Below are 14,821 nucleotides of genomic sequence, written 5' to 3'. Positions count from 1 at the left end.
CGGAGCTACGTGGCAGCTTTAATATCGTCGCATTGGTAGTACCGACAAGCGCAAGGTACGCGAATGGTATTTAAAAATGACTAGAAGGTATCAATAAGGACGCTGTTAAAGTGGTGAATCAGCATTGTTGTATGAGACCAGTAGCTTAATGAGACATTTTCAATATCAACTTGTAGCGAAAAAGCACCTGGCACGTGACTTAGCGTAGTCTACGTCACGCTCAACTGAACGCGGTCCACGTTTAACCCGTTTGGCGGCAAGCGACCTGAACGATTTCTTAAAATATCCCCATCCTTGCACATCTGCCACTGCATCAACACAGGTTAACACACCTGAAATCACAGTGGGATAATGGTACGTAATAACCATATCAAATTAACTACCTGAGGCTCTCAGAGGAACCGAGATGTCGCCTACATCTGGCATAGCTGACTTGCAATTCCTTGTGCTTTATATGTCTCTAATTTGACGATACTTATCCATCTGTTTGTGATTGTTTTAGGGTATGCGTATAGATATAAAGGTAATGCGAATATGAATACTATAATACGTTTCGAGTCGCTTCCGCTCTTACAACGCCTCCTGATTCATTGCTTGCTCCCATCACGACATCAATCAACACTAACACCTTGCCACATCTTTCACCTCATCCAGCGTAAGCTCCTCTCACGTTCCGAACGTGTCAAGAGCGTCGACTTCCATCCCACCGAAACTTGGGTTCTTGCTAGTTTATACAACGGCAAAGTCTTAATATGGAACTATGAGACCCAGGTGTGTATTTCAATCGTAAACAAAAATTGGCCAAATCAGACAACTAACAAGAGAGATTCACATTGATCTAGGCTCTCGTCAAAACGTTTGAAGTCGCAGATGTTCCAGGTACGTAGCAGTGCAATCGGTTTCCTTGGCCATATTTCATTGCTAATAGTGGCACTCTCCGACTATTAGTTCGTGCTGCAAAGTTCATTGCCCGAAAGAACTGGATCGTCACCGGCTCCGATGATTCACAGATCAGAGTATTCAACTATAACACTCACGAAAAGGTTGCCAGCTTTGAAGGCCATCCTGATTACATTAGATGTCTTGCCGTCCACCCTACGCAACCATTTGTTTTGTCCGGTTCAGACGACATGACGATTCGTCTATGGGATTGGGAGAAGGGATGGAAAATGACTCAGGTCTTTGAAGGCCATACCCATTTTGTCATGAACATGACCTTCAACCCTAAGGACTCCAATACATTTGCATCGGCTGGTCTTGATCGTACCATTAAAGTATGGTCATTGGGCTCACCTGTTCCTAATTTCACTTTGGAAGGTCACGAAAAGGGTGTCAACTATGTCGACTATTATCATGGTGGAGATAAGCCATACATCGTATCATGCGCTGATGACAAGTGAGTTTTTTATTTTTTGGCTGTTTCGATTACTTGCGTTGCCACGTTTTATATATACTGATAGCCGTCGCTATTCCATAGCACCGTTAAGATTTGGGACTACCAAAACAAGAACTGCGTACAGACTTTGGATGGCCACTCCAATAATGTCAGCTTCGCTTCTTTCCACCCTGAGCTACCTATCATCATTTCTGGCTCTGAGGATGGCACCATCAAGATTTGGCACTCTGATACATACCGTTTGGAAAACACTCTCAACTATGGTCTAGAGAGAGCCTGGACTATTGCTTACCGAAGAGGTAGCAATAACGTTGCTTTTGGTTTTGATGAAGGAACTGTTGTGATCAAGTTAGGTCGTGAAGAACCTGCTGTCTCAATGGACAACTCTGGCAAAATCATCTGGGCTAAGCATTCTGAAATTCAGTTCGCCAATATTAAGACTGGTGTTGGTGAGTGAAAAAAACTTTTAGATATTGCAATTCCTGAGATCATCATGGATGGGGGTCTGATTTTTTTTTCTTGCGTTTTAGATGATAATGTCAAGGATGGAGAACGTCTAGCTGTGCCCATCAAGGATTTAGGAAGCTGTGAGATTTACCCTCAGACGTTGCAGCATTCACCTAACGGACGTTTCGCTGTTGTTTGTGGTGATGGTGAATACATTATCTATACTGCCTTGTCATGGCGTAACAAGACTTTCGGCAATGGTCTAGATTTTGTTTGGGCTTCAGACTCCAATATGTATGTAACTCAAGCTCCGTTTTATCTCAACGTACTCATTCTTTCATTAACGTATCTCACCCGATATCTAGATACGCTGTTCGAGAAAGCACATCACGCGTCAAGATTTTCAAAAATTTCAAAGAGAGATCTGGTCTTCTACCAAAGTTGAACTACTCTGCAGAAGGCATTCATGGAGGTACCTTGCTCTGTGTCAGAGCTGGTGGATTCTTGACTTTCTACGATTGGGAGACCGGCATGCCTGTGCGCCGCATTGAAGCCGAAGCAAAGAATGTAAGTTGCCTGTCTTCGAAAGTGAGGGATGTTTGTCGTTATGGTAAATAACCAGGTATTCTATAGGTCTACTGGTCAGAAACTGGAGAACTGTTGACCATTGTTTGTGAAGAGTCTTTCTATATTCTCAAGTTTGACCGACAATCATACCTGCAAGCTGTCGAAAGCGGCCAGCCAATAGGCGAAGAAGGTGTTGACGAAGCCATTGAGTTGGTGACAGAAATTACTTCTAGTGTTAAAACTGCTATTTGGGTTGGCGACTGCTTCATCTATACCGACGGCAGCAACCGACTAAACTATCTTGTTGGCGAAGAAACATACACCATCAGCCATTTTGATACGTAAGTGTGTCATATTTTTTTTAAAAAAGGTTGCTCGGGCAAATGGCTAATTCCATCATCTTTGCAGAAACATGTATCTCCTATCCTACTCACCAAGGGAGAGCAAGATATACCTTTGCGACAGAGATGTTAACCTTTACGCTTGGTCACTGTCATTGACAGTCATCGAATATCAAACCGCCATTCTCCGCGGCGATCTTGATACCGCTGAAGAAGTTTTGCCAACTATTCCTTTAGATCAACGCAATCGCATAGCACGCTTCTTAGAGTCTCAAGATCTCAAGGAGCTGGCCATGAATGTTACTGAAGATGTTGAACACAGATTCGATCTTGCTATTCAATTGGACAAGCTTGATATCGCCGTCGACATTGCTCGTAAGGTGGACACAGAAGTCAAGTGGAAGACTGTAGGAGACTTTGCTATGGTCGCTTGGAAACTCAGTTTGGCAGAAGAATGCCTTGAGCGTGCAAATGACTTGAGCGGGCTTTTGCTACTACACACATCCGGTGGCAATACCGCTGGTGTCCGAAAAGTTGCAGATCTTGCTCGTAAGTTTCAATTTTATTTTACCTTGAGATGAGTTGAATGCGTAAGGACTAACTTAAATTATTCTTAAAGTCGCCAAGGGAAAGAACAACATCGCTTTCTCTGCTTTGTTGCAGCTTGGAGCAACTCAGGAGGCAATTGACTTGCTTATCAATACTGATCGTATTCCAGAGGCCGCCATGTTTGCAAGAACCTACATGCCAAGCGAAACTAGCCGGGTTGTTAAGCTTTGGAAGCAAGAATTAGACAAGAACAATCGGCCCAAGGTTGCTGAAAGTTTAGCTGATCCTGAGAACTACCCCAATCTTTTCCCTGAACTTCATGTTGTCAACGGCCAACCTCCCGTTGAAGAAGCACCAGAAGTAGATGATTTCGAAGACACTGTAGAACAAGTGAATGAAGAAGAACTTGCACAGGAAGACGACGTTGCATTAGAAGATGAAGAAAGCCCAGTTGAATGAAAGCGGCGGTATCTTTTTTAATTACTTTTGTTCACAGATTATACAATAAAAACAAATAAAATTTTTCAAAAATTGCCATTCGAATTATTCCTCTCGAACCATTGCTCTTCTAGTCTGCCATTCCATCTCGACTTTTTTATCGTATTTTCTCTTCAGGTGCCATTGTGTCAACCTCAGGGCGACCCATGATGATTCCAAAATGAAATACCCAAGTAAGACCTCCGCCAACCAAGCACCCATTCCTTGATACAAGCCAGAACACACGCCTTCCTCCCGAATGATGTCGGTCACGCAGTTCCAGAATCCAGTGTAGTTTGTGTCATTCTGAAGTACTCCACTTCCTTGTAACATCAGTCGGAACACAATGGTCTCAGCAGGATAAACAAGCGCCCGTGTGAGTATACTACTTGTGATGCCACAGACAACCTCAGGATAGAAAGAGTAAAGAGTAGTTTCATCGGCAGTGGATTTGGATGACTTGTCTTGGGAAGAGATGTCCTTTGCTGGCACCGCCATTGACGTGGTCAAAGAGGGAGAAGAAGACGATGCTTCCCTGGCGAGTGATTGGCGAAGTGAAGAAGTGCGTGGGCGCGGTGTTTGATGCTGCCGCTTACTGGTATGACGTTTCTCAGTGTGCTTAGATTTAAAAAGGAAGCGATGAAGATGCTTATATACAATGGTGAGTAGCTTTTCGGATAGTACACTTAGGAGGCATGATGGAATAAACACAGAGGAGAGGGGCAATGCATTGTGGGCCAAGGTAGGTTGAGAAAATGGGGAGAATCGATGCAAATCTCTCTTGCATGCCCTCCAGAATCCAGAATAGGATGTTATAACCATATGAGTGAATGGGGTTTGTGCTTGTGTTCGTACAATTAGTGCATTTCGATATATAGGGTGTAGAGGGATATAGACAGCCAACTCCAGTGTTTTGTTTACAATGGCCAAAGATAATCGAGTTAAGAAAGCGGTTGAGCTGGTTGTCTTGCTGAATATTCTAGACAGCACTGTATTCAGTACGCTTTCATAACTGACAGCAAATCCTTGCGCAAGTAAACCCAATCCGAACCCAGGGTATAGTGCCTTCCAGCCGCCTTGTTTGCGTTGGTTGGCTAGGTACATAATGGAAGCCAGAGGCGTATCTCTCTGTCTAGCAAATAGCTGTGGAACGGTCTGATGTCGATGTCTTGCAACCACGAAAGGAAAGCACAAAACATAGTTGCCAATCATTGAGCCGACCGCAAGTGAGAAGCCCGCAAAATTCTCTGCTGCTTCTGAGTGAAAAATGAATTTAGAGCGGCATTATTAACATGGGAAGGAACATTGGGTAAGCAATCTACCTTGTTGTACGTCAGGAGCGTTATAAAAGCCTACTGTCGCCAATACGTCGGATTCCGACTTTTCAACAGCCTGACGAAGCTCCATAGCATGCCGAATTTCGTCGTCAACTTCGGCGGGATCCTGTTCTGGATCAGCGAGAACGTTGTTTCCGAGAGTCAGGCGACATAAGTATGCTGTCACTGTCATGCACGACGAGATTATGGTTTTGCTGGGAATCGATCAAAAGGGGACAAAGGCAGTGGATTTTCGCTGGGAAAAATTGGGTTCGCTGGCCGCATTATCTTCATGACAGTCCCATTGTCACTTCAATCAGAAGTAACTTTTTGGTTTTCGATGCCTTACCTACCATTAGCAGTATTCACCTCGCTAGACACGATTATGCTCAGCTTTTAGGTGCTGGCTATATCATTCCTTCTGTCACTGCTATACTACAGATAAAGTATATGAAGTAAGAACTAGCCTATTGAGCTACTTTTTCACGGCAGAATCATGGAACAAAACATATAACAACGCCAATATATTGCTTTAGAATTCTCATCGAATTAAAACGTCGTCATATTGAAGCCAAGCTTTTAACTGGAAGCACTAAACACGAGCATTACTATAAGGGACATGAAGCTCTCATGGCGATGAACTCAAAATATGTGCCTTTCGCTCACCCGTCTTTTACATGAATCGACATTAGATAAGATTAGTTCGTGCTATCTACGTTAAATATTATGTATTAACAGTCCTACATCATTATGAAGATCAAAGGTTCTTGGATGACGCTGTATACTACGCTGCAAGTAATATTGAAATGGGGGTTTCATGAAACGAATAAAATGCAGACGCAGCCCGCTGATTCCATGTATCCCTAACTTATGATTCTTCCCATCGGATTGGGATTGATACCGCGGCAACTAAGCTTCTTCTTATCCATTAGACAGTGCGGGAGCTCGTTATCGCTCTATAACCTTGTTTTTTCTCATCCCTCCCATGTATCGGCGAAACGGATGCGGCTGAGTTTTAAAAAATAAGCCGATTCCAGGTGAGGTATATTTATTATAGCCCACTATGAGTAAAATGCGTCTTTTACCTGTGCCATCAACCTATTCCGTACTCTACAGCCAGGTAACATCGTTCAAGCAATCGTTAGGGCGATGCATAGGCAAGGTTATCGAGGGAGGTATGGGCTATCAGAGACACGTGACCGCGGTGAGAGCTTTTTTCCAAATCCTTTGCTTGACTCGGTGGAAGCCCTCAAAAAAAAATAATAAGAGAAAAGGCGAACCCGTCAAACAAACTGGTTCCCACTCCATCTCCTTTTCCTCTCGAATCACAATCATGTCTCTTAGAACCTTCACTTCTCGCTTCGTCCGCGCTTATACTCCTGCTCGTGTTGCTCCCTTCGCCTTCACGCGTGCTATCGCAAGTAAGTCCACTTTCTGACCTTGTCAAAACACTCTTCACCTTTCTGACATACAGCTCTCTTTAGCCAAGAGATACACCAAGGAGCACGAATGGATCTCTGTTGAGGATAACGTTGGTACCATTGGTATCACTGACTACGCTCAGAAGAGCCTTGGCGACGTCGTTTTCGTCGAAATTCCTTCTCCTGGTCAAGCTATTGCTAGAAAAGGTGAGTATCATCGGAAAAACGTGGGCAGGAAGAGACGGATACTAATGGGTCATCGTTTGGTTTGAAAGAGCAACTCGGTGCTGTTGAGTCTGTCAAGGCTGCCTCAGATATCTACTCCCCCGTCAGTGGTGATATCATCGAAGCCAACGAGACATTGGATCAAGAGCCCAGTTTGATCAACTCCAGCCCTGAGCAAGATGGTAAGTGAATAATTCATAAAGCAAAAGCGACTGATCTGCCCAAACTCATTCTGGCGTTCTTTACAAAGGTTGGTTGGCCAAGGTCCAACTTAGCGATCCCTCCGAGCTCGAGTCATTGCTCGACGAGAGTGCTTACCAGGCACACTGTGAGAGCTCAGAAGACCACTAAACGTGTTCAGCTTTCTCCGTAGCCTTTCATTTTCATTTTTGTCTAGTCTTAAAGTTCAGTCCTGTTGCCTATGTTGAAAAGAAGTAGATATTGTTTGCAATAAACATACCATTACCTTTATCATCCATGAAGCTTTCCAATGCGAATTGCGCATGTATAAAAATGACTACTACACCGTTTCCAGCGTCGTATTCTCGGTCGGGAAAGCGCCTTGAAGACTGCATAGTGGAGGACATGGGCTCAATGCATTGGCGGGACAGTCACAATCTCGTGATTTCGCCTTCACTTGCGACAATTTTCAAAACTCGATTCACTTTTGAAGTTTACTAGCTGTAATATGGTAGCTGTAACAGCAGAGTACATCAGCATTGGCTGCAACAAGATTACTCAGGCCGCAGCCTGGGGTTTGGATGGAACAGTTGCATATGCTGCTGATTCTTTGGTAGCAATATACCACCCTTTGGTTAGTAAGCCATACAACGCAACAGCTTGTCCGAGATCGCAAAGCTAAAACTGATTGATTCGCTTTAGGATAAATCGTCTGAAGGCGTGCTTGTCACTCTTCCTGGGCACAAAAATAGAGTGAATTGCATAGAATTCATTAATAGAGGTTTTTAATATCCTTTAAGTGCTGCCATGGTCTAAAGCGCAACTATTGAAACGTATAATTTTTAGGTCACGAACAAAGTCAAACCAATGTAGCGATAGTGAGTGGATCGGCGGATGGAACTGCTAAAATATGGAAACGAGATCCTTCCGGAAAAGTATGTTTTCTTTTTGAAGGGGGGAAGACCAATTGTGTTTTGCCTACTTTATATTTACATTCGAGTCGTAGTGGATCAACAGCTGCACCTTGACTGGTCATTCAGCTGGCATAGATACAATTGCCTGTGTGAGAGCTGCTTCTATTGACGAAAGTCTTGGCGATTTAATAGCCACGGGATCTGGAGATGGCACAATTAAAATCTGGAGACGGAAAGAAGAAGATGAATATAAAGGTATAAATTTAGGATATACACGGCCGTCATGATTTAATTACTAATGGCGACCGTCAGATGGATACGAGTGTCTCCAAACCATCGACTGTGGAGTTAAATATCCTACTGCACTAGCCTTGTCGTATTTACCTGGAACAAGCAGTAAGTTGATTGTCACCGTATGTCCATCGATTTTATGTTGCTACTGATGCATTACTACCAGTACCCATCCTGGCCGCTGGAAATACCGACCGAAAGATCTCTATATACATTTATCAGCCAATCTCTGATGCTTTCAACAAGTCATTGGCCTTGCCGGGGCACGATAACTGGATTAGATCTCTACAATTCGCTACCTACACCGAAGATTCCAATTCTCCTGGCTCGAAAGCATCCAACCACACTCTTCGTCGAGGCGATTTGATTTTAGCTAGCGGTTCGCAAGATAAATATATCCGGCTTTGGAAGGTCACGCCTGAAGAGTCATCGGGTCAGCAATCATCGAAGGAGCCCGAGGCAACAGGAGACGCTGATGGAGGTGCTTTAACGAAAGATATGCTTGAGGCTCTTGAAGAAAGCGTAAAGTACGTAAAACAAAAAGAAAGGAATGGATATACCGTTTATAAGGTTTCGAAACTAATAACGTTTGTAGGACTGGAGAAAGCATGCAATTGAGTACCAAGGCACACTTGTTTGAGGTATTCGACAAAGACCAGAGCAAAAAACGCTACACGATCATGTTTGAAGCTTTATTGATGGGGCATGATGACTGGGTGTATAGCGTATGCTGGCAGGCACCAACTGTTGTCAAAGGTTAGATATGATGAAATTCGATGTGTGCACTCATATGATCTCTCGAGTTAATCTGGTGTTCGTAGACTCAAACGGTCAAGAGAGATTCCATCAACCAATGCGTATTCTATCGGCTTCAAGCGACAAGTCTATGATGATTTGGCAGCCTGATCCGGAGACTGGTATTTGGATTAATGAAGTTCGAGTTGGCGAGATTGGAGGCAACACTCTCGGCTTTTACGGTGGATTGTTCAGTCGTGATGGAAGACATATCATTGCTCATGGATCAAACGGATCATTTCACTTGTGGCATAACATTTCTACTGATGAAGGTAATGGGCATCTGTTTTGCGTACCAATTTGCACGTACATGATATTGATATCTCTACTTAGATCTTAACCACTGGGTTCCTGAGGTATCCATCAGTGGGCATTTCGGAGCTGTAGAAGATCTAGTATGGGATCCACAAAACTTGTTTGTTGTCTCTGCAAGCTTGGATCAGACTTGTAGAGTCTTTGCTCCATGGAATCGAGATGTGAATGGCCAAAAAACCACAACATGGCATGAAATGGGTCGATCCCAAATCCACGGATACGACATGCAATGTGTTGCATTTATTGACAAGTGGCGATATGTTTCTGGTGCTGATGAAAAGGTGAGCTTTTGCCACAAGCGATCACTAACGCTCAAGATGATATGTTAACCTAATGTGTGGATTGCAAGGTTATGCGTGTGTTTGATGCCCCCAAAACCTTTATTGAGAGTCTTGCCGCATTGACCGGTCATGAAGAATTGGAGTCTCAAGCTGTAAGTGTCGCTATATTATCTCTATAGATCACTTATTCGCATTTTATTTACGTCGCAATTCATTTGGAAAGGAATCGAGACCAGTAGGTGCTAACCTTCCAGCCCTTGGACTGTCTAACAAGGCAGTTTTTGAAGGTAGGCTTTATTCTTTATCTTTTTGATACATATACACCCAATATCAAGATTGACGCTTTGTATTTGAAGGCGACGCTTCCACCCTTGCTGGTGAAGATGGTGATGAAGGCACTATGCAGAGCTATGCTCACCCAAGTGCCACACCAGCCTCCCTCCTTCAGACTTTAGAGCATCCTCCTTTCGAGGAGCATTTGATGCAACATACCTTGTGGCCGGAAGTGGAGAAGCTGTAAGTCCCTAAGATACAGTACGAAAGGAAGCATAAAAAATACTCATTTGTGAAATTCTTCCTAAGGTATGGACACGGATATGAAATCCGATGTGTTCGTGGTACACATGATGGTCGCCTTGTTGCATCTTCTTGCAAGGTATGTTCAGCTTGATTACTTGTGGCGCACATCGCCTTTATTAACCTGATATTGTATGGCTAGGCCTCAACGCCTGAGCATGCTGTCATCCGTTTGTTTGATACCAAGACTTGGAATGAGCTGGAAACACAGCTATCAGGGCATTCACTTACTGTAACCAAACTAGAATTCTCTCATGACGACAAGTACTTACTCTCTGTGTCGCGTGATCGTCTTTGGTCCATTTACGAGAGAGTAGAGGGCGAGCAAGGTAAATGTCTATGCATGATTTTTAAAATTCGGAGGCAGCTGCTCATAGATTTTGCATAGGAATCACGTATGCGTTGCGCAGCCAAGCCAAGGCACACGCACGTATTATATGGGATTGCTCTTGGAGCCATGACGACAAATTGTTCGCAACATCATCCAGAGATAAAACCGTAAGTGGTACAAAAATATGCCAAAAAAAAAAGTTGAACAGCACTGACACTGGCTCTTATGGCTCTAAAGATAAAAATATGGACTAAGGCTGAAGACAGTTCCGACTGGACATGTGTTTCGACCATAAAATGCACAGAAGCAATTACAGCTATTGATTTCGCACCACGTTTAATTGACGACAAGTAAGCTGAATAAGATCAATGGCGGTGTTCTGTGGTTTACATTTGCTAATGTTCCTTTGTTTGAAAGATATGTTCTCGTCGCTGGTCTGGAAAATGGTGAAATTCAATTGCTGGAGTCTCAAAAAGCGGCTGTTGATCAGTGGCAGGTGGTCTCTACTTTGGACGCTCAGTAAGTAACCGCACCAAATATAGTCGTTACAGACTGGCTATAAAGAAGCACAGAAAGCTCATTTTTCTTCCTTAGGCTTTGTCATGTTGGCGTTGTCAATGCTGTTGCATGGAAATGCGATAACGCATCAACATTGCAGTTTGCATCGGCAGGAAACGACCACGCAGTTAGAATTTATAATGTTGACTTTTCATAGAGTATTATTTACAGTTTGTGTGTGGAATATACAAGAATTCAAAAAAAAAAGGTGTGCTATGTGTAATGCTTGAGTGAATGCTTTGCGTCTAATCTTTGGCCTCTACTATCTTCTTAACCTTTTTATACAGATTGAGTCGTTCAGCCATTTCTTTTTCGACTGTAAAGTCAATTTGTGGTTGAGCACTCCATAAGCTATTTATGTCATTGATGGTCGCAGCATCTAATTTTGCTTGCTGGTAAAGCTGATTGCTCAAAGTAACCTTATATGTGTATTCTTGATGGTACATGTCTCGGATTTGCGATATATATATACTTGTTTGCTCTTCTGATATCGCTGCTGTACTGAGCAATGCGGCACTGGTACCTACTCGTGGCGACATTGTTTGTTCATTCGCAGCGTACGAAGCATTCTTTGCAGCTTCTTTTACCAGAGTGGTAAATTGATCGACAATCACGCGAAATCTTGGTATAATGGCATTGAAACTTGAGAACGTTTCTTCAAATACTGCTGTTTGTTTGTAGATCAGGGCCGCTTTCTGATCCTCACCAAGTAATGGTATGGTGGCATTCAATGTCGCTGATCGCTGCTGCGATGTATTAGCTAATGACGACAATAGGGCTATTGAAGAGTTTTGTAGAGACACCCAGTCGCGACAAAGGGAATCTGCCTTTGATAAGTGAATAATCGTCAAGGCGGACATAAGCACGTTATAAACAAATTGTAATGTAAAACCAAAAAGCCCTTTTACTAACGAAATTGGAAAGTCGATCGGAGCGAGTCTAAATTTTGTGTGAGTAAAAACTCACGAGGTCAAGTCCACCTACACTTCTTTTCTTCGTTCCAAGTTCTTTATGATCTCTTACGCCATCTGCCGCGACCTTCCTCAGTCATTTTCCAACTGCGTAACAGCTGTGGATCTCAGTCAATCCGCAATCGACATCACTTTAGCTCGTCAGCAGCACGATGATTATGTTAAAGTGCTTAAGGAACATGTAGAGAACGTTATACAAGTCTCAGCAGATGAAGATCATCCAGGTAACAAAAATTGATATCACGCATTTGAACTGACAAGCTGAACTCACATAAAGCTTACGGCTACATTAGACTGCTGCTTTGTGGAAGATACATGTGTTGTTGTTAAAGATACAGCTGTTGTCAATCAACTTGGCCATGTTTCCCGACAGAAAGAGATTGGCCCCAATGCCGAGGCACTAAAGCAGGTATGGGCCATAGTGAGCAAAAAGGGGAGAGTGGCTAGAAGGCTATAAACACTTTACAACTATACAATTACGAAGGTATAGAATACAAGCGAATACGGTTTCATTAACGCATTCGATTTCTTTAACAGGTACCAACCCTGAAGACTATTGTATATATGAAAGATATGGATGAGGAGGCGACTTTGGATGGAGGAGACTGTATGTTGGTTGGCGACCATCTGTATGTTGGGCTTTCAGCGCGAACCAACGAACAAGGTGCGAAAGTACTAGAAAAAGTGAGTCATCATTCTGTGGGAATAGTGGTAATATAGCCGTACTAATAGACACTTCCAACTTTTAGGCTTTCTCGTCCAGCTGTAAGGTGGTTACTATTACTGCCCTTAAAGACTCTCCTACCCTTCATCTCAAGTGCCTTGTAACTCAAGTTAATGAAGACACACTTGTTGCTTGCTCCAATCCAGCCGGGAAAGAGTTGATCCAGGAGATCAAGCAGAAGAGCGGTATTGACTACAGCGTTATCTTCGTACCCGATAGCGTTCCCGCCAACATCCTAGCTTTAGGCTCCGACTTTGTTGTAATTCAGAAGAACTTTCCAGAAAGTGAGCGCATACTGGTGGAAGAGCTGACCGAGAAAAGGGGGATTCAGTTGAAAGCTTTAGATATGAGCGAGCTGATCAAGGCAGATGGCGCATTGACGTGCTGTTCTGTCCTTATACCTTAGGCGATTACGCCGTAAATCTACTGTGACGTTATGTTTTATTTTCCCAATCTAGGGACCAACTTCATCCGAGACAACGATATTATTTGCTTGTCAGTCGAAAATAAAATACAAATTTGATACAGAATCATCAGCAAATTTGCGCTTCAAGATATATCTCCTGAGATATTTTAGTCCAGTTTCGATTACTATAATCGATAATTTTCCAAGCACCAGGCTATTTTATATATGCCATAGGAACCAGGGGAAGAAAAAACGTGTTTATGATTGTTTGTCTTCGAATGGCTTCTCTGAATTTTCCATCAAGTATTTGTACGGGTGGGTGTAATTTCCGACCCCCACCCACCCAGACTATGAGCTTTACAGAGAATGGCAAATATGATATAAAACAGGTGAGCACCAACAGCAACATTCTGTATCAACATTAGAACTGTCTAACTCGCAAACAAAATCAAACATTTACAAATGATTCTCATTACCTCCGTTGATCAATGGCTAGGTTATAGCATTGCATCTCACCTTATGCACCAACCAACCCTACGCAACAAGCTAAGACTAACCTATCAAGACAAGTCTAACTGCCACAGCTTCGAACGTAACGGAGCAGAAATGATTCACATGGATTACTCGAATGAAAATAGCTTGGCTCAGGCTATGCGAGGAGTTCAACATGTAGTTCTCGTCATTGGATTTGAAACAGAAAGAGTAGAAATGTGCAAGAAGATGATTCAGCGCGCTCATAAATCTGGAGTCAAAAGCATGATCATGGTATCTCATATGGGAGCCATGTCATCTACCCATCACTCCTTGAAGGAATTTAGTGAGATTGAAGAAGAACTGTTTTCCACTGACATGGATACTGTTATATTAAGGCATGAGAAAATTTTCTATTGGAGACTGTTCATCTAACAATTGCTAATGACTTAACTTTGATAGGGCTGATTGGATAAACCAGAACTTCCACCTATGGTCCAATTACATTGAAAAACATCGAAAGCTACCAATGACCATTAGTGACGATACACATATATGCCCAATTGACTTAGAAGATCTCTGCCACATAGTACAAAATGTACTGCTTAGTGACGAGGGCTATATTCGTGGTGAATTAGATGACCAGCATATTGGACAAATATACACGTTAACCGGTCCAAAGCGAGTTAGTGGAAAGGAGCTCCTGCAATTGTTGGCAGACACAACCGGTTACCAAAAGTTGACTTACCATCGCACAAGAAGAATGGATCTTTCGTTTTACTTACAAGAGTTGGGAAAAGACATCTGGTTCGACGCACGAGTTAAGCGCGAGAAGGCGCAAATCTTTAATGACGATTTTGTAAATTACGGATACAAGTCAAAAGTATTCTCTGCACCTAACGGTATGCCTGCTTTTACATGAATAGGATAGGGATAGAGAGCAATGCGCAAGTTGGGCTGATTCAAATGATATTCTTTTAACAGGTATCCAAGTGCAAACGTATCTGGATTACTTTGACTACATACAAGCCAACCAAGGCAGCATGCATACTCCCCATGCTGAACTTCTAGCTAAGCGACCATGCAAGACACTTGATCAATTCTTCAAAGAACACGCAAACACCTTCAAACCAAGAGTTTAGCAATAATCCTCCTCTCTTCGAGCAAATATGCAAAGCCGCTGAATTGATGTTTTTGAAGTAGGCGCGCTCTACTGCGACCCTGAAACTTGTATTTACCTTTTCGTCAACATTCCATAAACCAACAGTC

At 43.0% G+C, this 14,821-nt stretch overlaps 7 protein-coding genes across 7 annotated transcripts; 5 read left to right on the top strand and 2 right to left on the bottom strand.

Annotated features, from left to right (window-relative positions):
• Positions 1-300: 300 nt before the first annotated feature.
• On the top strand, positions 301-3,835 carry K450DRAFT_251980 (uncharacterized protein). The gene is made up of 10 exons (XM_051590801.1): positions 301-354; positions 503-771; positions 843-879; positions 949-1,396; positions 1,478-1,845; positions 1,927-2,137; positions 2,209-2,410; positions 2,477-2,751; positions 2,819-3,300; positions 3,371-3,835. The coding sequence occupies exons 2-10, from the start codon at positions 535-537 to the stop codon at positions 3,757-3,759; spliced, it is 2,649 nt and encodes an 882-aa protein (XP_051442505.1). The 5' UTR covers positions 301-354; positions 503-534; the 3' UTR covers positions 3,760-3,835.
• On the bottom strand, positions 3,589-5,328 carry K450DRAFT_282588 (uncharacterized protein). Its single transcript, XM_051593441.1, has 2 exons — positions 5,100-5,328; positions 3,589-5,033 (listed from the first exon to the last, which is right to left on the bottom strand). The coding sequence occupies exons 1-2, from the start codon at positions 5,284-5,286 to the stop codon at positions 3,844-3,846; spliced, it is 1,377 nt and encodes a 458-aa protein (XP_051442504.1). The 5' UTR covers positions 5,287-5,328; the 3' UTR covers positions 3,589-3,843.
• An 856-nt stretch (positions 5,329-6,184) lies between these two features.
• Positions 6,185-7,221, top strand: K450DRAFT_251972 (uncharacterized protein). The gene is made up of 4 exons (XM_051590800.1): positions 6,185-6,514; positions 6,578-6,721; positions 6,790-6,921; positions 6,990-7,221. Exons 1-4 carry the CDS (start codon positions 6,271-6,273, stop codon positions 7,088-7,090), a joined length of 621 nt encoding a protein of 206 aa, XP_051442503.1. The 5' UTR covers positions 6,185-6,270; the 3' UTR covers positions 7,091-7,221.
• A 198-nt stretch (positions 7,222-7,419) lies between these two features.
• Positions 7,420-11,181, top strand: K450DRAFT_251962 (uncharacterized protein). Its single transcript, XM_051590799.1, has 18 exons — positions 7,420-7,553; positions 7,622-7,700; positions 7,766-7,854; positions 7,926-8,088; positions 8,146-8,229; positions 8,291-8,651; positions 8,720-8,880; positions 8,946-9,191; positions 9,253-9,515; positions 9,584-9,667; positions 9,739-9,802; positions 9,872-10,031; positions 10,098-10,170; positions 10,234-10,420; positions 10,480-10,589; positions 10,660-10,772; positions 10,840-10,941; positions 11,017-11,181. The coding sequence occupies exons 1-18, from the start codon at positions 7,428-7,430 to the stop codon at positions 11,135-11,137; spliced, it is 2,586 nt and encodes an 861-aa protein (XP_051442502.1). The 5' UTR covers positions 7,420-7,427; the 3' UTR covers positions 11,138-11,181.
• On the bottom strand, positions 11,182-11,880 carry K450DRAFT_251955 (uncharacterized protein). Its single transcript, XM_051590798.1, has one exon. It carries the CDS (start codon positions 11,838-11,840, stop codon positions 11,226-11,228), a length of 615 nt encoding a protein of 204 aa, XP_051442501.1. The 5' UTR covers positions 11,841-11,880; the 3' UTR covers positions 11,182-11,225.
• A 1-nt stretch (position 11,881) lies between these two features.
• On the top strand, positions 11,882-13,216 carry K450DRAFT_251951 (uncharacterized protein). Its single transcript, XM_051590797.1, has 4 exons — positions 11,882-12,175; positions 12,245-12,360; positions 12,489-12,635; positions 12,701-13,216. The coding sequence occupies exons 1-4, from the start codon at positions 11,992-11,994 to the stop codon at positions 13,079-13,081; spliced, it is 828 nt and encodes a 275-aa protein (XP_051442500.1). The 5' UTR covers positions 11,882-11,991; the 3' UTR covers positions 13,082-13,216.
• Positions 13,217-13,346: 130 nt separating this feature from the next.
• Positions 13,347-14,775, top strand: K450DRAFT_251948 (uncharacterized protein). Its single transcript, XM_051590796.1, has 4 exons — positions 13,347-13,470; positions 13,578-13,950; positions 14,015-14,454; positions 14,537-14,775. The coding sequence occupies exons 2-4, from the start codon at positions 13,601-13,603 to the stop codon at positions 14,692-14,694; spliced, it is 948 nt and encodes a 315-aa protein (XP_051442499.1). The 5' UTR covers positions 13,347-13,470; positions 13,578-13,600; the 3' UTR covers positions 14,695-14,775.
• The last annotated feature ends 46 nt before the right edge of the window (positions 14,776-14,821 follow it).

The sequence above is a fragment of the Umbelopsis ramanniana genome (assembly GCF_025399195.1).
Source record: "Umbelopsis ramanniana AG unplaced genomic scaffold K450scaffold_49, whole genome shotgun sequence".
Lineage (NCBI taxonomy): Eukaryota > Fungi > Mucoromycota > Umbelopsidomycetes > Umbelopsidales > Umbelopsidaceae > Umbelopsis > Umbelopsis ramanniana.
The sequence above is the reverse complement of the archived record's forward strand: the minus strand, read 5'-3'. Positions and strand labels throughout refer to the sequence as shown.